Raw genomic sequence first — 24,071 nt, 5'->3', positions numbered from 1 at the left:
TCGACCGCCTTGAAGTGGGTCGACGAAGACACCGACGAGGACTCGGACCCATCAGACCTGGACTAGGCCATTACCGCAAACAAGCTCAAGGACAAAATTCAAGCACACCTTCAAGCCAAAGAAGAGAATAACCATGCAGTTTTTATCCTGAGCAATGTCAATCAGAAAATTTTTAAATTTTCAATTAAAAAAAAAAATATGTTCGTATAATTTTGAAAATAATATAAAAGTATATTTGGATTGAGACTTATTTAAACAATAATAAACAAGCCAAAAAAGATGGAAAAGTTTTTGTTGTTTTCCTTTTTGGTTTATAGACCTATTAGAGGTTTGGCTTAAATTTTTCTTTCAGCAGATTGACTTTGACTCGGACTGAAAATTCTTAATTCTCAAAATTTAAGAGTCACATCAGAATTATTGGTGGATTGATATCAATATTTCATGTGTAAAATATGTTGGAGATTGTGTTTTGAGAAATGATTATTATTTCAAAGATTGTTCTCGGAGTCGGAATCTCCCACTTGAAAATAATTGTGCAAATTTATCGGTTGGAATTAGTATACTTGAATTGGGCTTGCAACCCATGGTTTTGTACGTAAAATTTGGTGCATTTGATGGTATGGAGTTGTCGTTGCAGAAAGAACTTTGATGTACGCTCAAACTTGAAAGAGGTTACGCATGATGTGAGGGCAGCTTGAGCATCACGTGTGGTCAAGTTGACCCCTTGACCAAAGACCTTTCATTTATAAAAGATCCTTTGAATCGTTTCTTGCCGTTGCACCGGTACCTGTGCCTGCCAGCCATGGCCCATGCTGTTATTGTTATCAGCTGGTGATGTTTTGAAGGTGGGGGTTGGGGGTGTATATATGTTGCTGCCAGAGTAAAGAGAGACTAAAAAAGGGAGACAATTAGTAGTGCCTTTGCCTTATGAGTTAAGATGTAAAAACTATCAGAATAAATTTATAACTCGAATTATTTGTACAAGTGTTCAATTAAAATTCAAATGTTTCACTTTGTGCTTCTAGTTGACATTTATTCATAAGTTTGCTGAACACTTTCTTTTTCCTCATAAACAATAAATAAAAATTGATACAAATTAATTAATTAAGAAATACAATTTTCCAATAAGAACATTTTCCAAATTCCACGCAAGGCCGTCCAACAGTCCATTCGATTACAGCAATTTGAGGGTCGGGAAATTTAATCTAACGAGTAGAAGAGACCCAGGTGGGTGCGGCGACGGCACCCGAGTCGGCGCGGCGCACTGTGATCCGCTCGTACTTGTTGTCTGCGGCCGAGTAGAAGGCAAGCAGCTCCTGGATGGCCTGGTCCTCGATTTGGGTGAGGTGCAGCGGCTTGGCCTTCACTCGGCGCAGGTTCTCCTTCTGCTGCTGCTGGTCCTTGACGATGGCCGACAGACTGGCCTCCCCTGGGCTCCGAGAAAACACCCAAGCTGGCCCAGGCGGGCTCTGTGGAGACGATGGACTAAACAAAAAAGTTCCAATTAATTTCAAAGGAATTTCTTTTAATTTTACCAGGGATGGCAAGTCTGGCGGCTGGAGGAGGGGATGGCGACGGCCCCTTTGATGGACTTCTCAGGCTTGCTCCAAGCATTTTTCTTCTCCTCTTTGATGATGTCGCCGAGGCTGCTGCTTGGACTGGCTGGATGTTTGCTCCAGGGGGAGATGGGGGACGTCGGGGTTTTGGGCAAAACTGGCTCCTTGCCTGACTCAGATGACAGCCTCTTTCTCTGCTTTTGCGAAAGCTTCTTTATGTTGTTCTTTACCTCGCTGCTGACAGATAAAATTTTGAATAAATCTTATAAGACAAAATTTATTTATGTTCACTCTTTCCACCTCTTTAATTTATTTCTAAAAAATTATCACAAAATAAATTATCCTATGCTTATTTGCTTACAAACCAAAAATCAGCTTGTTACAAACAAAAGAAAATTATTTACCTCACTTTGGGTTTGATTCCACCCAAATCTAGATTGGAGAGAGAAGTTTCCAAAACGGGAAACATGTTACTCCAAGCAGATCCTCCGTCCTTCACAACTGCTGGCTTTTCCACAGGTTTTTCCACCACAACCGGCTCGACTCTGTTCAAAGTAATGATTTCTTCAACAAGCTCATCCTCCAGGGGCTGAACGTCCTTCTCCAGATCAACAGAAATGTCCGACGCATTCGAACCAACAGAATCTTTTCTATTTCTGTTAAATTCACCCGAACTGATCCTCCTCATCCTGTTTCGCTTTGGCTTTGATTTCTGCTTTTTGATTTCAAAATCGTTTCCTGCAAAAATCCAAATAATATTCAAATTCAAATTAATTTTAATGAAAACCACCTTCTTTGGATTTAATGAGAGAGGCGCCGTCCAAATCAATTGGAAAATGAGTGGAAATGAATTCCAGTTCGTCACTGGAGGGGCCGATTGAGTACGGGGTGATGGTCCTTCTGCACATGTCTGGGGTTATTTCGCGGTGGTATTTTGCCAACTCCTCCAAAACCTCCCACTCAACCTCATCCAAACCCCTAAAATTTTAAAATTAACAACTTGTAACACAGAAATAGGAATTCTTTCCAACCTCGACTCGATGAAGACAGGCAGGTTGAAGGAAATGTACTGCATGCAGCTGAGTTTCAACTGGGCGGCGTTGTACGTGGAAGCGAGTTGCAGCAGTTCGGCGGCGTTTTTCAGGGTGAGGGAGGCAACCAAGGCGCACTCACACGCCTCCTTCAGCCTCTCGACAAACATTTGGTCAGCCACCACCAGCATGGTTCTGGCCAGTTCGGCGTCACCGAACACCTTTGGCGCCTCGTCCGAGTACAAAAAGTCCAACAGGACGTCCAGCACCACAGTCGGAAGCGCCATCTTCAGCACGGAACTGCGGCTTGACTGAGATTCAAAATTAATTTTAATTCAAGCTCAGATTTTAATAATTTACCTCTGCCCAGCCGTGGGCAAACATGCTGTGGAAGTACTCGAGCCGAGCGGCCAACACACTTCTGTGGGCCTGGATCTCATCTCCCTCCAAACTTATTACGGTTGCATCACACAAGTGCATCATCTTGGTTCGGTCGAAGCTCAGGGCTGCGGGTTGGTAGGGTTCGTGCCCAATTTTAATCATGACCAGGCCATCCCTGTTGAAATTAGGTATTTGGTGATATATTTAATTAGGATTTAAGTGGTAATTACTTGAGCTGGTAGGAATCTAGAGCTTTGCTTAGAGAGGGCAGGCCAAACGCTCTGGCTGCCGCAGCAACAATTTTCATTGGATCATCGTAGTTTTTCTTTTGATTTGGGGCTTTGTTCTTTTTCTTCTTGCTTGTCCCTGGCTGAGTTTTATACGCTTCGAAAGCCGAGACTTTTTTCGGGTCGAAATTCAACTCAGGTGAGGGTGATTTTGGTTCAGTCCTTTTCTTTGAACTAGATATGTTTTCGTCAATCCTTTGAAATAATAATTTTTTGGTTAGTTGCTTAAAAACATAAAATACTGTTAAATATACTTGACGTTGCAAGGGCCTCTTGTCAGCAGGCTGCACTTGTTGGTGTAGATAAACTGAAGAATTTGCTCAAATATCTCTGGGCTTGTGTTGAGAACGAGGATCTCCGGCACATCCTCTGTGTCTGCCGATTTCTGTTCTTGGATCAGCGTGGCAAGAATGTCACTGCGGGCGCTGATGATGCACTGGTGGGCTGCAAATCTCCGCAATCCAACCTGGTTGCACATCAAATAAGATCAGTTTTTCAATTTTTTAAATTTTCATACCAAGAAAACAACATCATGGATTGAATCTTCTTCGGACGCTTCGTCGAGGAGCGTTTTCATTTGCTCACTCATGTCTCGAGACTCCATTTGCGGCACTTCCAGAAGCGCGGTTTTTGGATGACCCTGATTTTAATCAATTGCAACAAAATCGTGACAAATAATTAAAATCCTACCTGGATGACTGCAAAGTTGCGACCTCTGGGGTCACAGCTGATGGCCACAGCTCTGTGGATGTTTGGCAGGCGCTTTGTCTTAACCACCTCGCACTCGACGTCTCCTGAATTTCTCCATTTAATATGCTTAGAAATACCATTAAATTAATTAAGAACCTTCAAATTTCTTCTTCTGCTTGAAGAATCCTTCGAAAGCCTCACAATCAGAAGTCAAAAACAGCAGGTGCTGGTTGGTCAAAACAAAGTCCGTAACAATCAGCTGGCGCTTCAGTTGGAGAGAACACCTGAAACAATTTTTCCAGTAATAAACATTTTCAAATTTACATTTGGGTTTACCCACCGAGACATTTGTTGGTCAGGTTGCTGCCAGATGAACAACTTGCCCATGTTGTTTAGCACACAGACTCGGAGATCCTCGTTGTTCTGCTCCACATTGGCATCCAGGTGTCCACCTGACACCGCCACCTTCACCACACCTGGCATTCTGAACAAAATTAGATTTATTTATTAATCTATATTTCTTTCAAAATTTCAATATTTACACACACCTGTATGCAATTTTCTTGCACTTGTACTCATGAACAAGACAAATGACGCCCTTTTTCAGAGCGACAACCAGGGCAGCGTCACTGGAAGCCACCTGAGTGATGGAGTTGTCCTCATCAGGCTTGAACTGCAGAGCTGGTGCCATGATCTAATTCATTTACAAAAAAAAAAAAAAAATAAATAAATTTTCCTTTACTTCAAAGAAATATATGTTTTTACTCACAAGTTTTGGAAACATGACTGTTGGTTGCCTGTCCGCTTTAGGGTGGCCGAGTTGCCCAGCGTTCAGTCCGCAGGTGGCGATGCCCTTGCTGGACCAGAGGACTGTGTGATACCTTCCGGCGCAGACGCCCAGCACCTTGTGGACGGGCAGACTTTTCATGCCCAGGCACCTTGGGGACAGCAGCTGCTTCGGAGGTCCACCTCCACTCTGGCCAAGCTGGTGGTACTCGTTCGAGCCGCAGGTCATCACCTATTGCAGGAGCAAGGTCCAATTTAAATAAGTGGCCCAAGACTTTTAGGTGGAAGTAAGAATTAAAAAAAAAGTACTATAAAAGGAACAAATCTTTTAAATGTTTCAAATTCTCCCTATCACATTTAAATAGCTCAAATATAAGAAGTGCAATTAATTAAATTGGATAACTGAGGTCATGGAATATTGATTGATAACGAAAGAGTCAAGGAATATGTTGGATTTCTCAAGAACAAGATTGTATATAGCAATATGATTTGTTCACAAGGTTTTCACACCACCAGAGTCACAGTGGATTCAAAATGTAATGTGTCTCACTTGATAAATGTAAAATATATTTTGTTTATGTCATTTTAAAAACATTTGATTGGCCTAAATTTCACTGTTACTTTTTTATTCACTGCTTTTACTGCTTTTTTCGTTTAATAAGTTTTTGAGTATTTATCACGCCAATTTCTTACATTTCCGTTCTCCATGAGGAGGACAGTGTGGTCCATTCCGACCGCAACCTGGCTGCAAATTTCGGTGGCGGTCAGTTTCATCAGCTGCGGCACCAACGAGGGCTTCTCTGAATCCTGACCAAGGCGGCCGCCTTGTCCGTGGCCGCAGGAGAAAACGCGGCCAGCGTCGCTGACAAACACCGAGTGGTACATGTTCATCGAGACCTTCAGGGTAGAGGTTAGCCTCGGAAGGTCTGATTCAAGCTAAAGATATGCACCTGTTTGATGTTGACGCCGCCCCTGCGGAAGTGCTCGACCAACTCAGGCACAGCCTTGCTCTGCTGGTTGCCAATGCCCAGGTTGAAGTTGGCATTGGTGCCCCAGACATAGGCCTCGCAAGGGCCGCTCTTGGTGTACTCAACAATCGAGGGTCTGCTCTTCATGGCCAGGTCAATCGGGGTCATGTCCTCCTTGTCCACCATCAACGGGTTGGCGCCCATCTGTATAAAAAATTAATAAATTTAGACCTCTAAGGCTATTATAAACCTTTGCAGACCTGAATGAGGGCGACGGCGACGTCCACCTGGCCGTAGAAGAGGCTGCGGTGGAGGGGCGTGTAGCCTGACTCGAGGTCTCTGAGGTTGACCTGCGCCTCCTTGTGCTTCACCAGCCACTCGGCCACCCTGCGGCGGCCCTTGGAGGCGGCCACGTGCAGGGCTGAGCGGCCTTCTGCGTCCAGCACCTGTCCCGGTCGGTGGCACAGCCAGCGAAGGTAGGCGACGGCCTCCTCCTCCGAACCCCTCACCACGGCCGCAATCGCCGAGGCCGCGTGCCCCTGCCAGCGGCACCGTCGGCTGCACTCGGGCCCTTCGGCCATTTCTTCTTGTTTAAAAATTTATTGGCAAATTCCTCAGCTCAACTTCACCACGATTCTTCAGTCATCGTTTACAGATTTGTGCGGTCCATTTTTATTTGCATAATATTCCAAGAAGGGAGAAATTGATCTGCTTTTTGGCACCAACCACGGAAGAACCACCCCTCGTGTCAAGGGGTGGAAACTGGAACCTTTTTAGAAAGCCATAACACGCAGAAGGTGGCCTGCAAAAATTCAGAGAGCAAAGATAAATAATTAGAAATTTTGTAGTTATTTGTATAATTTTGGCAAAACATTTAATTATCAACATTTGAATCTGAAAAGAGACACGTCTTGCGAGGACTTGACACGTTATTCTGTCTCGCACGGAAAACGCTGACATTGAAAATTATAAATTATATAACTGACCTTATCTACGAACAACAGCAGTGGTGGTCAGCGGCGGTCTGCTCACCGACAAAAGACATCTCAAAAACAGCGTTCACAACAAGGGTGTTCATTATTTTTTTAGAATTAAGCAAGGAAACGTTGGAATTAATTGGTTTGGCTCAGTAATTGCCTAGTCAACTTTGGATCAGTCGAAAAACAACGAAGATTTGTTTTCGCTTTCGATGGCAGTGGTGTCAAATTCCGTCAAATTCATCAGCTTAAATCGGTAATTAAACAAATTACCAGTTACTTTGAAAATTTTAAATAAAAACCGATAAGAACTGCGATTTAATTATCTAATATTTTGTAGAAAGTGAACAGAGATTAAAAAAAATATAAATAAGATAAGCTTAGTAAAAAATTTGATAAAATAATTGATTTTTTATGGGATTAATTTGTGAAAGTGTTTTAGGTAAAATACCGGTTATTATTGTGGCGAAATTCGCGAACCGGCAGCTGTTTTTGGGCGGTCAGCGCCACCGGCAGTGAGGTCGGCGCCGTGGGCAACTAGAGGCGTCACTCCAGTCCAAATACGCTCGGAGATAAGAAGTATTGGTGCTCAAAAATTTGCAGTTGGCCCTGATTCTGCCCTTGTCGGCCGCAGCGAATCTTGACTCTCAACGGACCCTTCGGCAGATTATGAGTGAGTATAAATAATTCCTTTGCCGCTTTTCCTCCGGGTTCGCGGCCGAGCGGCGGCGGCAACGATCCGGAATCGGCGACTCTTCCCGCCCACGCCCCCGCAAATAAGCAAGGGATGAGCCGACAGATCGACTGTCGGCCCAAGGGGTTGAGGGGTGCAATAGGAGGTGCGATTTCACCAACCCTTTCCAATTTGGTCCCTGAATCTTGTTATTCAAGGAGAGGTTTGAGCGGGAAAGGGTTGCAGCTTTTCGAAGGGACCAAAAACGGCGGGGGTGGAATTGCGGAGAGCACCGGATTTGCAGGGGTCACTGACCTTCATGGCGGACAGGCAATTCCCAAACTTGAATTTGTTTGAGCAACTTAAAAGTGAGAGATCTTTTGTTTTAGAACTATTTTCTTTTATCGTTCTGGAAGCATTTTGATAAAAAAAAGCAAAACTTGCTCAGAAATTAATAAAATAATTACAAGATGATGTAATTAAGTAAAATAGCCTTTTACTTTTTTAATTTGTTTGAAGTTTTGGTGAAATTATAATAACGGCACATTTAGGCTATAATAATTTTTATCATTGATATGAATGAACCTTATTTTAATAAAATTGAAACTTATTTAATCGTGGATTACGTGAGATTGCGAATCGAACGGTGCAGATTTATTTATTTAAATTAATTATTTGTTTGTCGGTCGTGCCGTGCGTCGTGAATGAGTAATGATAGTGCAATTGCGTCACAAACGCTTCCTCTCGCTGCGTCATTTGCCTGCATTTTTTCTTCTTTATTCTCGCCCGCGCCTATTTATTTTTGGATCGACTCTCGGCTTTAGCTCATCCTTATCGCTCGTGACCGATATTATAAAAAAATTACTCACTGCTGGCCTGATTGCGTTATCAAAACTTGGTGGGGGAACACACGAGTTGCGTTCGACCATAACAAACAAACGCTTCAACACGCAAATCGCCACCAAAACCTTCAGAAAGTAAATGTATGCAACTATGCATTGAATTTTGTAGAATTAAAGTTGATGGACCTTCTTGAGACAGAAAATATTTCCCAAAAACTTAAAATTTTGGTTCAAATGAATTGAGAAAAAGTTGAGTAAAAATTCAAAAAAAAATCTAGATTATTTTTGAGGACTTGGAATTTTATAAAATTCGGCAAGAAAGAAATTAAACAATTCTTTAAATTTTCAATAGTTTTTTTTTTTTAGAAATGGAAATTTTTCATATTTTTACCGAATTTCTTTTAAATACATCAAGAATTTATCAAAACTGGTGTCAAATTAAGTGGTTGAATATTTTAATTTCCCGAAAATTTTATAACTAAGGAGTCTTATACACATTTAGACATACTTTCTAGGTCAAAGTTCATTGACCGTGGAAGGAGGTCAAAACTAAAATATGCAACTTGACGAAAAATCTAAAATATTGTACCAATTTTCTGAAATGTATTCAATCGAGCCGTTTTGACAATATGACTAATTTTAAACGAGCGTTTGAAAGACTGAAAATATAATGATGAGAGCAATAAAATTAGGAGATTTTTACCATAATTATTAGTGTAATTTTTATATTCCATTTCAATTTGAACAGTTTAAAATAAATCTTATATATTTTTATTTTACACCTGAAGCGGCAAGAAACTGTTTTGAAATAAACGATTGGGTAAAAATATTTTAGGAAAACTTTATTTCCGCCACCCGCCGAAACTGGAGTTATTTTGGAAAGCACCCCTTTTTTCAAGTCGCACTTTGAAACGCGATGAAGAGCCACTGCTTGCTAAATGAGAAGAGACTCATGGTCGGCCAGCAAGAGCACTTCTCGGTGTCCGCCTTTGTCAACCCCGAACCACCCTCGGAGGCCAAACGGAGAAGAAAAGCGTAATTTTTCAGCGCAAGAAATTTCGAGGGTTGCTAGTGACGGAGGAAGACCCGAAAGTGGCGCGGCTCGTTCGCCGGCCGGCTGGACAAGCTCTCGTGACCCACTTTTCCTCCTCGCAAGGGTGGGTGGGTGGGTGGGAATCGATGTCTGCACTTTCCGCCCCACGAGTCTCGCTCACGTGCTGTAATTATTTTACGCCGCCGTAAATATTTGATGAGGCAAAGGTCAACAAGTTTGGCCGCCGACCAAATCCTCACCACCTTTTGCCCAAACAAAGTCAACCAAGACGTGAATAGAAATTGCATTAAATCGGAAACAAATTCTGAAAAATGCATATCGGCCTGCAGAAATTTCCCAAACTTAATTTGATATTTTCTCATGAATTTTTGCGTTCACCTTGAATTTGTATTTATTTACCTGTCGTTTCTTTGTGACCTGACTTTTCCAACGATGTGTCACACTTTATATTTTACAGCCAATTTGAATTTAGTGGTGGGGAAACCTGTCAGACCAATGGGATTGCTTAATTCAAATAATCGTCAGTTCTTCTGTAAATCTTTTGGCAACCTTGACTTTTTAGTCACCATTCGATTCCTCATAACCTCTTATGATGCATTTTCTTTTACATATGCATTAAGACTTATTCATGATTTAATTTGAAAATGTTCAATTTTCAAGCAGTTTTTTAGCTGTGTATTTTTTATAACATTTTCTCACAACTCTGACCATTCTAAGCACACTTTTTTAAGGTTAGTTATTCCTTTGTGATTGATTTTCGTTTCTTTTTGTATTCCCTTTGGAGACAGATCGATTGCAATCGTTTCTCCGAATCCAGTTAGGGGTAGTTAAGGGTTGCTCAATAACTCAAGCAAATCGAATTACCAGCAAGTACTGCGCCTCTTCCATAAAAAAAATAATTTATATAAAAAGCAGGTCACAATTAGAAGAGAATAATTATTTAATTGCCTCAATAAAATATTCTCGGCCGAGTTAATTCCTGCATGGGGTGAATTTCTTTGTTCTCTGGCATGGAACTGGTGGAGCTGCACGCAAACTAGGTCTGCGGGAGTGCCAGCTCAGGATGTCGCGGCGCAAAGTCTTACGTCAAACTTTGAGTTTTGATCGAATCCCGTTGAGTGACGCAAAAGACCAATTGCAAATAATAATGCATTTTGTTTTCAACCAGAGAGAATGAAAATTGCCTTCTCCAGCAGAGCGAATCGCGCGAGGTGAAGGGATTCATGTGAGGGGGAAATCTCACCTGAGAAAGGACGATTTGCAACTAAGTCAGCCAGGTGAATCGCGGTGAATAAGCAAAAAGCTTGCTCTGGCTCTTTATTTGAGCATTTTCAATTCACCTCAAACTTATTGCTCTATATGAAAAGTTGATAATGGTTAAAAAATCCGTCTGAAATGTTTTATTGTTATTATTATTTTTCAAAATTCGAATTTGAATTTTGAATAATTAAATACTAAAATTAAATGCTTTTCTTTGAATGAACTTAAAACAAGAAAAAGTAAATAAATATGAGGCAAAAAATTAATTTCTTTGGAAATTCAAATTCATATAGACCCTAAGTTTTTTCAAGTATCAGTTTCAGTTTTCACAAAATATCATAAATTTCAATTAATTTTTTAATGTAAATTGATAAATAAAAAGATTGGAAGTGACTAAAAATAGTCATATTTTAGTAAAACGCGGTAAAAAGTGTTGCAGTAAAGGTCAAATTTTTGCTAGAACAGCAACATAGTAAGCCAATTTTTCATGGATCAAAAGTTTTGTATAGGAAAGTTGATTGAAAATGACAATTTTTGAGAAAAATTTAAAGATCCCATCTTCATTTTCAACCCTTACATCATCACGAAATGCTTTTTCCCCCGTCTTCTTTTGAGCCTCATGCAAACGTCAAAGGAGCAGAAAGAAGAGGCGACGTGAAAGAAGTTTTGTTTTAATCCACAAATGGAAAGAAAACGCCTTTGGCTCGGAATCGTTTTTCCTCTTTCTGTGAAATACTTTTCCGGCCGTCCTTGGCCGCGCTCCAAACCAATCCCAAACTTTTGGCACTGCGCATTCCGCGCTTATAAATTTCCACCAACTTTCCCCTACTTTTTATTCTTCCTTTTTTAGGCAGACGAGTTTTTCTTTAATTTGGCCTTCATTAAAATCTTCTGCCTCGGATGCGCTCGTTATTTTTTCGCTTGTCTGTCTCCACGCCGTCATTAAACGAGGAAAATTATCCCACCCTCGCCAATTTAATTACGCTTCAATTCGGTCAGAATTTCAGCTTTTGAATCCTCAATGTGTTTTACAACAGGGAGACCAAAAAAGTACTCAAAAATCCTTGTAGTGGGTTGATATTTTCAAGTTAAATTTTGTAATCAAACTCTAAATGAACTGATTCGGATTAATAACTCGATTTGGTTAAAAAATTCAGAAAAATGAATTGAATATTTTTCGTTGTACTTTTTTTAACATTACAATTCCTCAAGATGTACAAAATTTGAAATTCCGCCTTCTGAGAAAAAACAATCGAGACCGTGCAATCTGTCTTTCTCTCGCCAAAAGGCTCCTTTGCTCTCTTCTCTCTAAAGAGTAATTTTTTCCCGCACTCGGAGACATTTCAATTTGCAGCACGGAAAAAAGAGAGAAAAGGAATTGCTGCTGCTCCTTTTCGTCTAATGGCCGCGACCCGGAATGAGAAATTAAAAATTGATCTCTCGGGCCGAGAAAGAAAGAGAGACGTCGGAATGCATGCATCAAAAAGCTGCTAGACTCTACGTGGCTATCGATTACCGTGCTGGCAACAACAATAAAAGGCCAGCGCCCGCACATCACAGGAAAAAAGAAAAACGAGTCGAGAGAGGGTGGAATCGATAAGCCGAGAGCGCTCGGCTCGCGAATTATCCACCTTGGTAGCACCACGAATAATTTATGTTCACCAAATGCGTCCACACTTGTTGAACAAACAATCAATGCCCATCGTTTTCTATCTAAAATTAAAAAATGTATATAAATAAGGAGACATAAAACGGTTGGTTTCCGGAGAAATGAAACAGTGACCCGAGCTTTTTGGTCACCAATAATTTCGTCGTGACCTTTCCAACGATGTCTTACACTTCATATATGTATAAAGCCAAATAAGAATTGTAGTGGGGGAACGTTTTGAACCAATCAGATCTCTCAAATATATTGATCGTTGTTTTCTTAATAAACCTCGGAGTGACATTGACCTTTTGGGCACCAAACGATTCCTCGTGATCTGCCCTTTCTAACGATATGACACACTTGGTATGTAAAACCCAACTGAAAATTGATGGTGGGGGAAGTGGTCCGACCAATGAGATTGCTTAATTCCTGAAACCAATGTTTTGTTAAAAACTCTTAACTTAACCTTTCCGATGTCTAGTCGATTCCTCTTGACCTGAGCTTTTAAAACAGCCAAATTTTATCTACCAAATTTGTGGGTTTATATTTTAATTAAAAGAAATAATGGAAATAATGAAAAAGGTCAATTTTTATTTGTAAACAAATCAAAGTCAATTTCCACTCTGTTTACAGAAATAAATGTTGATTTGATCAGAAAATTAAGAGCAGGGGAATTGGCCGTTTGGACGCGCTAATTCTTTGGCGTCGCGTGCCGGCGATAAGCCGCTGATAAGCAAAGGGGTGTTTTCCGAGTGGGGCCACAGGTGCAGTCACGACTTTGGTCACGACAGTCCCGGGGCGCCTTTCGTCATTTCGGCCGCGAATTAGCACGCGCTTCTTTGATGAATTATTGACGGCCGAGGCATCGATCCGACGGTCGGACAAAGTCAAAAGTAAATAAGGAGCTGTTTGCGCAGCTGCCCCGATTCACCCGCACGATAAGAATCACTTCCAGTTTGAAAGTTGTCTTTCCTCAAAATAAGGCGCAGGCGAAATTTCATATCATCCTAAAAGTAAGAAAATCATAAAAATTATTTCTTGAAATTTTCAGAGTATTTTATTTTATTATTTCTTTAATTAAACATGAAGATTGCACTAATTCTCTTCTTTGATACAAAATTTAATGCTTTTCCCTCCAAAAATAATACAAACTATAAGTTTATAATGAAATCTGTGCTATTATTGTAAAATTTTAAAAATTGAAGTTAATCAAATACCACAAAAATAAAACTTTTTTAAAGGAAAGTATAAAAAAAATTGGAATTTAAGTAAGCATTTTTATCATCGTGACAATATTCGCAATGAATGCATTTGGAAAAAAACTATTTTGCCATGTTGGAAAGAATCAAAGAAGCGAGTCACGTGCGTTGGTCGTTGGAAAACGCGGCCCGAATAACAACGAATCCAAAATTCAAAATGAGGAACCGGTTTGTTGGTGCGAGTGACAAAGTCACCTGTAATAAAAAAATATCGACCCAAGGCCAAGCAGACGATCGAGTAAAAACGTTTTTCACGCGACGAGCCACCGAGCTTAAGGTTAGTCACTCGCTTAAGGTCTGTGCGCGCCGGCATGTCTTTCGTCGACCCGCTCACGTTGCGACTCTCTTTGCACGCCCAACTTAATAATGGGTGAGTTGATGTTGAGTTACTCATTTTCAAACTCTTCAGAAGTGAAATCTGATAGGAATTTCCCCCGATATTTTCTGAGTTGAAAGAATTTTTAAATCAAAATATTCGCCACAAATTTCATGTGAATTATATTATTTTTTTTTTTACAAGTTTTTTTTATGAATTTAAAATGACGATGCAACGCTGATTTTTGCTTGCTGTTCTTATAAACGAGGCTCAAGTAAAATGAACACCAATTTACAAAAAAAAATTAAGTGCATGATTTTAGGAGAGAAACCTGTTAGGCCGCTTTATAAATAACTCAAAGTGAAATTCCGTGTCCGCGCCAAACCAAAAGTATGAAAATTTCCACCACGTCGCGCTTTGCCCATCGGTCTGCGAATTGATCATTTTTATTCCTCTGTTGGAATGACGAAATTTGTTTTCCGCGTCGTCGACAACAAACGAATAGGAAAAAACTGATGCAGTTTGAGTTACGTCACAGAAGGCGGAAATTAGCGCCGAAGAATAGGCAACCGGCGCAGCATCCACGCCGACGGAGATGCCGCCCACTAGCTATTTTCCACTTCTTACTTACCAAACTTTCAACGCAAATATCATATTTTAATTATATTATTTAATTAATTTTAGGTTGAGTAATATTAATATAGTTTTTAACTTTTTATTGTTTAAATTTATTTCATTTTTCTCAATAATGTTTCCCTTTAATGATCATTTTGTCTCAGAATTGTTTTAAATAATAAAGCCTTTAGGTGAATTAGTTTTTTTTATCATCAAGTGGCTACCATTTTTGTCATATTACTTCAAAGGCCAATTTGGCAACTCTGAATAAAAATGGTTTGATTTCATTTTGTAAAAGAATTTATTCGCGATTGAAAGTTTCAAAGATTGAAAAAACGGCTGATTTATTTCTGAAACCAGACAAAGCGAAATATGTAAAATTATAAAGTTTCTTGTTTTCAATGTGTTATAATTATATAGAAACGTTGTGGAGAGGCGCAGGTCGTCTCCTCGTCTGGCCGATTAGATTTCAAACTCGATATACTTGGGAACGTGACTCATTTACTTGCAGCATATAAATCGAGTCAGTCGAGCGAGGGGGCTTGTAATCCTCGCTTGATAGCTTGCATGCTAATTACGAGTTGCACGTTTGCCGACGACAATATCATAGAAAGCAGCCAGTCAATATTTAAACACCAGCTGTGCACTTTGTCGCAATTTTATCGTCGCAGCAAATAAAGAAACACCTCGGTAGCTTTGATAAAGACAACTCGGCGGTGAATTTCAGTTTAATTTAATTTTATTTATAAATTTCCTGTTATTTTATATACCTTGAAGCATTTGATGAAAAATGCTTTATTTCTTTCTAAAATTTATAAGAATCCGTACTAAATTTAATGAAGAATAAATTCTTCTGAATGATGTGAAATTATTATTTAAATTTGTATCTAAATCTTTTCAAAAATCTCACTGCTCTATATAAATGGCTCAGAATTGTTTAGCTAAGGACTTTATTTAGATAATCCTCTTTTTGAGGGTTAAAAATTGGAAATAAATTTAAATAAACATATAGGAAAATTGCTTTTGAATTACTGTTTTGGACAAAATGAAAAACAAAGATGATTTGGAAAATATTTTTGTTTATTTTCAGTCCTAAAACAATAATCTAAAATTTCAACACGCAAATATATGAATGAACTTGGTAATTTTCTAAACTTGTTAGACCCTTTGAAGAGCTAAACAGATTGTTTGCTCTTTGAATTTCCAAAGAAGACTGCGCAGCTCGGATCGATTGGTTTTGTCGAAGCCAGACTGCTTGTTCTCTTTTTAATCAGCTCGCCGCGCGTCACATGTCATGAGATTCACGCGGGCTCACGTAACGGGGGGTTCAAGGCGGGGGCGGCAAATGCAGCCGCGCACCGTCCGCTCCGAGCTGGGCAAACTGAGGACGCGCCTCGCCAGGTTTCAACACAAGAAATCAAAATTTTTAACTCTAAATTTGTTCTCGTTTTGGCAGGAAAATGAGGCTGGACGCCGAGCAGACGTTGGACGCGGCGCTGAACGTGGAAGTCGTCGACGCCGCCGCCCTCAAGCCCTGGAGCCAGATCGCGCCGCTGCCCCTCGGCCCCCTCATCACCCCTGGGCCGCACAACCCCGCCAGCACCTTCCCCTGCGACCCCAAGCTCAACGCCAAAATCGTTTTGTGGTAAGTAAAAAATTTTAATTTTTTGTATTTTTTCAACTAGAACTTGATTTTAAATCGCAGGGTCGGCGACATTTCGCTGCTGAATGTGGACGCCGTTGTGAATTCGACCAACGAGTCCATGACCGAGCGGAACCCCGTCAGCGACCGGATATACAGCCAGGCTGGCCAGGAGCTGCTCGACGAAATACAAAATGAAATCAAAGGTATCGGATAAAATTTTGAAATAATGAACCAGATTTTTTAGTCAATTTATTTTTATATCATAGATTAATTTCAAGCCAAAACAAACAAGTTTTCTTTTAATTGGTTGTGTTTAATAATCAATCGAGGGATGGGAAAATCACCTTTTTGAACCTATTTGTTCATTAATAAAAAGTAATATAATAATACTTTTTTTTAATTCAAGTTAAGAAAAAGAATCACACAAAATCATATATTTTGAGATTTTTTTCCATTAATCACTTAAAAGCAGCCTAATTGGGATATCAACATAACCTCCCACTTATCCTTTTTCTCGAAATTTAATTAAAATATTAAAAAAACTTTCGAATGTAAATGAGACTTAATTTAATTGCATTCATTTATTCAAAATTTTAAAAGCTAAAAAAAGTTCCAAAAGTTAAAGTATTTGAGGATAATCACATCGTTCCTATGACGTGTTAAATTAAAGTTAAATAATTATTTTTATGTTGACAATAATTTTATTGTAAAAAATCGCCACCAAAATCACTATGCAAGTTGAATTTAAAATAAAAAGTAAAATATATATTTTTGTGTCTAGACTTTTAACAAATCCTAATTTCTAAAATTGCATTTTAATCATTCAATCGCATTCAATTTTTAATAATTACTGGAAAGATAAACTGTTTAAAATGGAATTTGATCCAAGCTTTTGTGATGTGATTCTCTAATTGATGGAAATCATCGACCCGAGTTTAAATCCCATTATGTGTGTCGCATCAATTCATCATGACGCTTGCGGTATTGTGTAGAAAAAAAGGGCCCAGAGGCATAATATAAAAGTAGAGGTGGCTGGAACCTGTTTTGCTTGCTGCGCACTTGGCGTCACGCAGCGCTCGGCTCCGCACCGATTTCCGATTTGCGTGTCCAGTTTGTGCTAAAATTCGACTTTTGCACCTGCAGAGTGCAAGACTGGGGACGTGCAGGTCACCAGCGGACACAACCTGCCCGCCCGCTTCATCATCCACACCGTCGGACCCAAGTACAACGTCAAGTACCAAACAGCTGCCGAAAACTCGCTCCACTCCTGCTACAGGTCAGTCAACTTTCTTAAAAAAAACTTTCCTTTATATAGAAAAAGGTGCGAAATCGCTTTTAAAAATAAAAAAGCTGCTAAAAAAAGTGTTTTATAATAATTAATATAATTTTAATTAATATTTTATAATTAAAAGTTAAATTTTGTTGAAATTCATCCGAGAATATTTAACAAAATATGAGAAAACTGACGTTTAAGGAGCATATTGTTATTTTCCAATAAATTATCAAGACTTCCTGATATTTAATACCAACATTGTTCAATGAGGAGTGAAACTTCTCGTTTCCAAGCAATGCCTTGAATCGACAAACACGCAATGAGAGATGGAACAGGTTTGCCGCAAGTCTTATTACTAAAAATAAATGCCTCTCCGCTTTCAATTGTTCAACCAAAACAAGGCTCCAGTATCTTTCTCGCTGATAACGCAATTTGAATCACCAAGTTCAAGACTGTAAATTACGTCAATTAATGCATGCGCACCTTTCTATGCTTATCGCCGTCACCGGGAATCAATCAATGGCAATTGTTTGGCCAAGATAAGCTTCCCGATTCACTCATTGCTTGTTTTGTGCGGTTGCAGGAACGTTCTGCAGAAGGCCTGCGAGCTCGGCGTCGCCACCCTCGCCATCCCGGCCATCAACTCGGTCAAGAGGAACTACCCCCCGGACCAGGGGGCGCACATCGCCCTCAGTAAGCGCAATCAATTTCTGCCCCCGACACTTGGCTTCTTTGGCTTGCACTCGGGGCGCACACTTGACTTTTGCTGAGCTTTTCATGTATTTGCATCGAGTCACGGTTCAGACACGGTCATGTTTTATCTGCATTGAATCATACTTAGAGATTTTTCACCATCAAACAGAAAGTTATGTAACAACCACTTAATTACTAAATTTAATCAAAATCGTGGTTAGACTAAAGTAAATTTAGGAATTTAATGATGATTAATCATTTAAAAAAATCTAACGTTTCAAATATATTGTGAGCTTGCATATAAAAGGCAACATGAAAAAATTGAATTGACCAAAAAATTTATTGATATAATTTATTGGAAATTCCTCATCAGCAGCTAATCAGGAAAAATTTTTTAAATTTTTTTTTCAGATTAAACAATTTAAAAATTAGATTAGACCGGATTAGACTGTTTGAACTTAAAACAATTACAATTTAGAATAACACAGTTGACAAAGTCACGGTTTAGAAAGATTTTAAATCATTTTATTGAATTTTTCTAAAAATTTGCCTAATAACCTTACCATTTATTTCTGGCCTTTAATTGATTCCTCATGATCTGATCTGTCCAAAGACGTGTCACACTTAATATCTAGAAGCAATTTTCAAGTCAATGATGGATAAACCTTTTGAACCAATCAGATTGCTCAATTTCTTTACCTTTCATAAATTTTATTCCTTTTAAAGATGGTTTTTGCAAACTGGAATGTATTCAGAAAGTTCCTCTTCGCAAGGGTGTGTAATTTTAATCCATCCACGTACTTTATTAGATTCTCAAATTTGTGCTTCCAATGAAACTGATCAACTTCATCTTCATGTGTGAATGACGTGGGTGATTGTTATTTTTTAACGCTGAGGAAAGTCAAATGTTTGCACGCTATCATCTCTTATCTTCTCTGGTCAGTCAGTCCGTGTGTTTTTATTACCAAGAGAGTGCATGTGAGGTAGGGGGAAATTTTAATTGGTAATCTCCCGCAATTGCCTGATCATTTTCTTCTCGGAATAATTATGTAATTTAATTAATCGATTTTGCTGCGCAGGGACGATCCGACGCTTCCTGGACAAGTACAGCCCGAGCTTCGAGCGGATCGTGTTGGCCGTCGAGAACTCGGACGTGGGAATCTACGAGTTGCTGCTGCCGCTGTACTTCCCGCGCACAGAGCAGGAGGAGCTGCACGCGGCGCGTCAACTGCCCAACTGCGTCGGCGGTTCGGACGGTGAGCCTTTGCTGCCCGATCGCCAAATTCGCATCATTGACAACCCGCACCACTTACACGGTACGCTTGCTCTTCGCACCTGCCGCTGCTTTCTCTCTTTAGACTTGCACCCTCTTTATAAATATATATATAACGGCGCAATTTGTTTCCCTCGAATAGAGCAAAACAAAGACTGGTGAAAAAGTGACTTTTTTTCTAATTAAATCTGAATTTATTTCAAATGTATTAAGAAAATTGTGTCATTCTGGTTGAAGAGACTAAAAACTACTTTTTGACAACAGAAAATGAATTTTTAAATTTTTTTAGTTATAAATAATTTAAAAACTTCTTTATTAGAAACTTCAAAAATTTGATTACTTTAAATTACTTTCATATAAAGTCTTTTAAAATATCGATTACTTTCTCAAGTTCAAAAATAAAACTCACAATTTTAAACATTTTTTATAGAATTTAATTATTGAGTGATTTGTTACTTTGATTGAAAACAATTTACCTAGGACCAATTTGAAGTGAAAGTCGTCTTTTTATGTAAATTTTTTTTCACCAGTCTAACAATAAGAGTTACACAATCCTTAGGCCAAGTGAGGTCGCCACGGTTGAATAAGGCGATTTTTGCAAACAAGATCACAAGAGGGCGTCGTTTGATCGCGCTGGTGGCGATTCCGCCCCTTCTCCCCCGGCTCCAGCAGGTTAATTGCATTACCACCCTCAGAATAACACACTCACACATTTGCTTATGCAATTGTTGTCCCCTTTTCCATCCGTCAGTGTCTGCTTTAGATGTGCTTCTGTATGCAAACATGCAAAGTTTATAGTTGCCCCAAAACCTCGCAACATGGAACCCAAAGTTCAGAGTAAGATAATTAGAGAGTTTGACAATTCATTATTTAGTTTATAGAAGATGTGAGTCACAAATTACTAGATTTGACTAGAAATTGTATTATTCATAAAAGCGCCTTGTAAATAGTTTTTCATCTTCTCTCGACAAAGCAGCAGCTGAAATTTGAATTATTTTTTTTTGATTTGGTTGATTTTTATTTTAATTTTTTGGCGACGCAGCAGACGACGAAGGTTTGTCCACCCAGCTCGAGAGCCTGGGTGTGGGGGAGCACGCGTTCAGTCAGATGCAAGGTGACCTCGACCAGCAGCGACTGCTCGGGGACCTTCCAACCTACAACTCTCAATACACCTCTGAAACGTTGATGCGCGAGATGCAGAACAACATCAGGTACTCCGCGTAACATTATTATTTTTGTTTTACATTTTCATTGAACTTTTCGAATCAGTTACGAAAGGCTTTTGCGCCGCGCCAGGACCGAGGATCTGTCCGAGATTTCCGGAATTGGCTGCCTCTACCAGAGCGGCGTCGACAGATTCGGCAGACCTGTCATTGTCTTTGTCGGAAAGTGGTTCAAGTTCAACGAAATCAACCTCGAAAAGGTGCCAAATTTGTTTCCAAAAATTGAATTTTTTTAAAAATAAAACTTTATTTCAATTTGTAATAAACCAAACTTTCCTCATTTATGTATATGATCTTCATCTAAAAAGCAATAATAATTTGGTAAATTTCCAAAATTTGATTGATTTTTGTATTCCAGGCGCTGTTGTATTTGATCTACCTGCTGGACCCCCTGGTCAAGGGTGACTATGTGATTTCGTACTTCCACACGCTCACGTCGAGCAACAACTACCCATCCTTTAATTGGCTTAAAGAAGTCTACAACATTCTTCCATACAAGTGAGTCATGCGATTCTCAATAGAAGCCAAACAAAAAGTGCTCATCTGCAAAATCCTTCCGTTTAACCAAATGTGCGCTTTTTTTCCAGGTACAAGAAAAACCTGAAGGCCTTCTACATTGTTCACCCCACCTTTTGGACTAAAGTGAGTTCATATTTGCAATCAAACTGAAAAAATAATGATTAATTAATTTATTATAAATAAAGATTTTGAAATACAAGTAAATAAACATTGGTTATCTTAATTTAGTATTTTGATATATTTAAGAAAAAAATCATTTTTTTTTTCAATTTTAGAGCAAACAATGAAAAATGAAATTTTGAAATTTTTAACAATTTTTTGCTAATTTTTAACTGCTGTTTAATTTAAATAAATAAAATGAACTTGCTCTTGTTTCAGATGATGACCTGGTGGTTCACAACATTTATGGCCCCTGCCATCAAGCAGAAAGTTTTCAGTCTGCCCGGCGTCGAGTACTTGTACTCTGCAATGACCCCTGACCAGCTTGAAATCCCCGCTTTCATCACCGAGTATGACATGACCGTGCGTACAACTTGACTTGGTTTATTGTTTGAAACTTTAAATTTTTATAAATTCCGTTATTTCAGATCAACGGAATTCGGTATGTGAATGCGAGCGAGAGCGGCTGACCTTTGGCCCTGAGTGCGTACCAGCAGCTGCTGGTGTCGTCCGCATAGTTCCCTTCGACAGGACTCATTTGCGCGCATAGTGAGACAGCTTTAAATTTGGGACCGCGAGGAAAAAATGTTTGTCAGTGTGTTTGCAAGAATCTCCTTTGGTTCCGTGGACTTTCGAGCTGCTCGGATTTTGGTTTCAAATTTTTAGATGTAAAAAAAAAGAAATAACTTGTGCACCCCAAAAAGCAGGCAATGAAGAAAGAAAAACGCTTATATATACGGAAAGGAATGATTGATCAAAAGAGGCCTTAGATTAACAGAAGAAGTTGAGGAGAGGGAAGGATATTTATACAAAATTCCTTGATCATGCATATCATGAAGAAAAAATAATGCTTTCATTACATGAGGAGAAGTTAGTCAATAATAATAACCTTGGTGTGTGAATGTGCTTACTAGGACGTAAAATAATATATATTATGTTATAAGAACCTGCTTAAAAAATTTAGGAACTGATTACGATTTGTACATAGACTCTAGGTTTAGCAAAGTTGATGCATTTTGTTAAAATTATATTAATTATAATATATAAACTCTTCGAACACACCTTCAACAAGTTTCTGTGATTAAAAAAAACTAAACCACTTGGATTTTGCTGTCAACTTATGAATATTGTAAAGCTAAATGTACTAAGCAATAATAACCGCAGTTACGTATAATGAAAAAAAAATAGTGAGTTGCGAATTATCGAGACACCAGAGAAGGTTCAATCAGGTTCAGTGACTGGTTGTGTTCAAATGTGAATCAATGAGAGGCCCGTACTTGTGTCTAGCCAGAACAAAACAAACTTAACCCCCTTGTATAAAAACATAAGTTGTAACTTGACTTAAAAAGGAAATAGTTTACTTTTAGTGAGGATTTGTTGCAATCATAGACTGAAGTTGCAAGTGTTTTTGTTGAAATTGGTGCAGCGGAGGTGGACGCGCCAAACTAAAATCCATTGGTGATATGTAAAGCATCTTGATTTTAATAAAACTTAAATTACAACGTTCGCCGCACTCTTTAATTTTTGAATCGCCCAAGTTGCAAAAGGAGGAATTGTTTGGCAGAGCGAAACGTGGTAATTGTTGCCGAACGCAGCAGGTGTGTGGCCGGGAAGCAATGCAATAATGGATGTGAGCGCGCATCTCCTGCAACTTGGGTGAGTTCACGAACCTCTGTGGTGGTTTGTCTGAAAGCCGAAAGTGAGCGGCATCGCCTCTTTGAAATAAAAGGAGTAGAAAAAATAGTAAACCATGCAAGGTTTGCTGAGGAGAACTTTGAGTGTGTCTAATGGTCGAGCGGAGACTTCAATGGGGGGAATTCGGAATTCTAAAATAAATAATTAGTTTAAAAAGGGAAATTCGTGATATGAAAGTTTGACGAAATAATTAAAATAGATTTATAAATTTATAAATCCTTAATTTCCTAGAATTTAAAATTTCTGTCTATTTTGTAATAAATATTTCCCACAAAATGCTGAAATTAATTTTTGTTTCATTTTCATCTCCATATTCTGCTTTTAAAATGACTTTTCTTGAAATTGTGAATGAAAATTATTTTTCAATATTTTGCTGGTTTATTTTTAAATAATTCAGTAGGAAATTTTGTATTTCAACAATATTTTCTTTCTATTATTTTGCAAAATAAACGTTGGACTAGCTCGTTGAGGAAATTCAAACTATATCAAACACAATAAAGTTTTTTGTCAATTGTGTTTTTGTTGAAAAGGAGAGGATTTGACTGTGAAGAGAATCACATTGAAAGACACCGCATCTTCATTTGATTGCATGGATTACCTGTAAAGACCCTCCATCAATAACAAGCACAGAAGCAAAAAAGTCACTGAATTGAGAGGAAAGTGACAGTCGGGACCTTTCAATTGGTATCAAATTGTCAATTGCTTTCTTTGTTTGAGTGGCAAGTTGACAAAAAGTGCACTGTAAAAAAGGGCAGTGACAGGCACTTGAGACACTGCACATTAGTGTAGGTTTATTTTACAACAAAAGAAATAACCAATAAACATTAAGAGTAATTTGAAAACAGATTGAAGTTTTTATAGCGTTTTTATAAGAAAATTCAATGCATGAAAAAGTGTTAAATAAATTTTCACTTTACGGCCCTGGAACTAATTATCAATACGCTCTATCGTTTCTAATGTGAATTAATTTCTGTTGAAATTTAAGTTTACATTCATATTGCAATTTTATAGTTAGATTGATTGTCTTGGGAGTTTCCTGGTGCAGCGGCGGACAATGGCGAGTGCAGAGATTGATTAGCGGCTCTAATCTCTTCTCTCACTTTTCCGACTTTCTTCGCTGCTTTGTTAATTCCGTTGAAAGCAGCGGCCCAAAACAATTCGCAGCTGGACGTCTTACTTAATTTAACGCGCCTCGCTCGACTTGCTCAACTTCTTTCCACTTGGAACACACAACCAATTATATTCCAT

At 38.9% G+C, this 24,071-nt stretch overlaps 2 protein-coding genes and 1 long non-coding RNA gene across 9 annotated transcripts; 1 reads left to right on the top strand and 2 right to left on the bottom strand.

The window, feature by feature from the left end:
- Positions 1–1,006: 1,006 nt before the first annotated feature.
- Positions 1,007–6,941, bottom strand: LOC132196447 (inhibitor of Bruton tyrosine kinase). Of its 3 annotated transcripts, none has more exons than XM_059619111.1 (18): positions 6,686–6,941; positions 5,960–6,501; positions 5,682–5,903; positions 5,425–5,628; positions 4,715–4,963; positions 4,494–4,639; positions 4,286–4,429; positions 4,102–4,229; positions 3,946–4,049; positions 3,773–3,895; positions 3,510–3,721; positions 3,199–3,450; positions 2,948–3,143; positions 2,588–2,898; positions 2,347–2,534; positions 1,961–2,294; positions 1,536–1,793; positions 1,007–1,485 (listed from the first exon to the last, which is right to left on the bottom strand). In XM_059619111.1, exons 2-18 carry the CDS (start codon positions 6,278–6,280, stop codon positions 1,206–1,208), a joined length of 3,672 nt encoding a protein of 1,223 aa, XP_059475094.1. In that variant the 5' UTR covers positions 6,281–6,501; positions 6,686–6,941; the 3' UTR covers positions 1,007–1,205. The 3 variants fall into 3 exon arrangements, with proteins under 3 accessions (XP_059475094.1, XP_059475096.1, XP_059475095.1); XM_059619113.1 differs by having other exon boundaries at positions 1,536–1,790; positions 6,686–6,940; XM_059619112.1 differs by lacking the exon at positions 6,686–6,941 and adding an exon at positions 6,586–6,648.
- Positions 6,942–7,189: 248 nt separating this feature from the next.
- Positions 7,190–22,634, top strand: LOC132196449 (protein GDAP2 homolog). 5 transcript variants are annotated; one of them, XM_059619117.1, is made up of 12 exons: positions 7,190–7,349; positions 15,800–15,988; positions 16,049–16,191; positions 17,132–17,264; positions 17,845–17,954; positions 19,034–19,270; positions 20,270–20,438; positions 20,497–20,650; positions 20,809–20,948; positions 21,038–21,092; positions 21,348–21,491; positions 21,557–22,634. In XM_059619117.1, the coding sequence occupies exons 2-12, from the start codon at positions 15,804–15,806 to the stop codon at positions 21,596–21,598; spliced, it is 1,512 nt and encodes a 503-aa protein (XP_059475100.1). In that variant the 5' UTR covers positions 7,190–7,349; positions 15,800–15,803; the 3' UTR covers positions 21,599–22,634. The 5 variants fall into 5 exon arrangements, with proteins under 5 accessions (XP_059475100.1, XP_059475102.1, XP_059475099.1 ...); XM_059619119.1 differs by lacking the exon at positions 7,190–7,349 and adding an exon at positions 13,685–13,782 and having other exon boundaries at positions 19,034–19,210; positions 20,273–20,438; XM_059619116.1 differs by lacking the exon at positions 7,190–7,349 and adding an exon at positions 13,685–13,782 and having other exon boundaries at positions 19,034–19,210.
- On the bottom strand, positions 12,781–19,140 carry LOC132196451 (uncharacterized). Its single transcript, XR_009441762.1, has 4 exons — positions 18,654–19,140; positions 18,518–18,585; positions 17,745–18,082; positions 12,781–13,160 (listed from the first exon to the last, which is right to left on the bottom strand). It is a non-coding gene; the product is annotated as an uncharacterized LOC132196451 (long non-coding RNA).
- Positions 22,635–24,071: the final 1,437 nt, after the last annotated feature.

The sequence above is a fragment of the Neocloeon triangulifer genome, unplaced genomic scaffold (assembly GCF_031216515.1).
Source record: "Neocloeon triangulifer isolate White Clay Creek 2 clone unplaced genomic scaffold, ASM3121651v1 ptg000012l, whole genome shotgun sequence".
Lineage (NCBI taxonomy): Eukaryota > Metazoa > Arthropoda > Insecta > Ephemeroptera > Baetidae > Neocloeon > Neocloeon triangulifer.
This window is presented reverse-complemented; position numbering and strand designations above follow the sequence as displayed.

Coding starts and splice junctions, on each gene's coding strand:
- LOC132196447 (XM_059619111.1), bottom strand. CDS start 6,280: ATGGCCGAAGGGCCCGAGTGCAGCCGACGGTGCCGCTGGCAGGGGCAC. Junction 5,629..5,681: donor GCGGCGTCAACATCAAACAG/GTGCATATCTTT, acceptor TCTACCCTGAAG/GTCTCGATGAACATGTACCA. Junction 3,451..3,509: donor AGAGGCCCTTGCAACGTCAA/GTATATTTAACA, acceptor ATTATTTCAAAG/GATTGACGAAAACATATCTA.
- LOC132196449 (XM_059619114.1), top strand. CDS start 13,724: ATGTCTTTCGTCGACCCGCTCACGTTGCGACTCTCTTTGCACGCCCAA. Junction 15,989..16,048: donor AACGCCAAAATCGTTTTGTG/GTAAGTAAAAAA, acceptor TTTAAATCGCAG/GGTCGGCGACATTTCGCTGC. Junction 21,093..21,347: donor ACCCCACCTTTTGGACTAAA/GTGAGTTCATAT, acceptor CTCTTGTTTCAG/ATGATGACCTGGTGGTTCAC.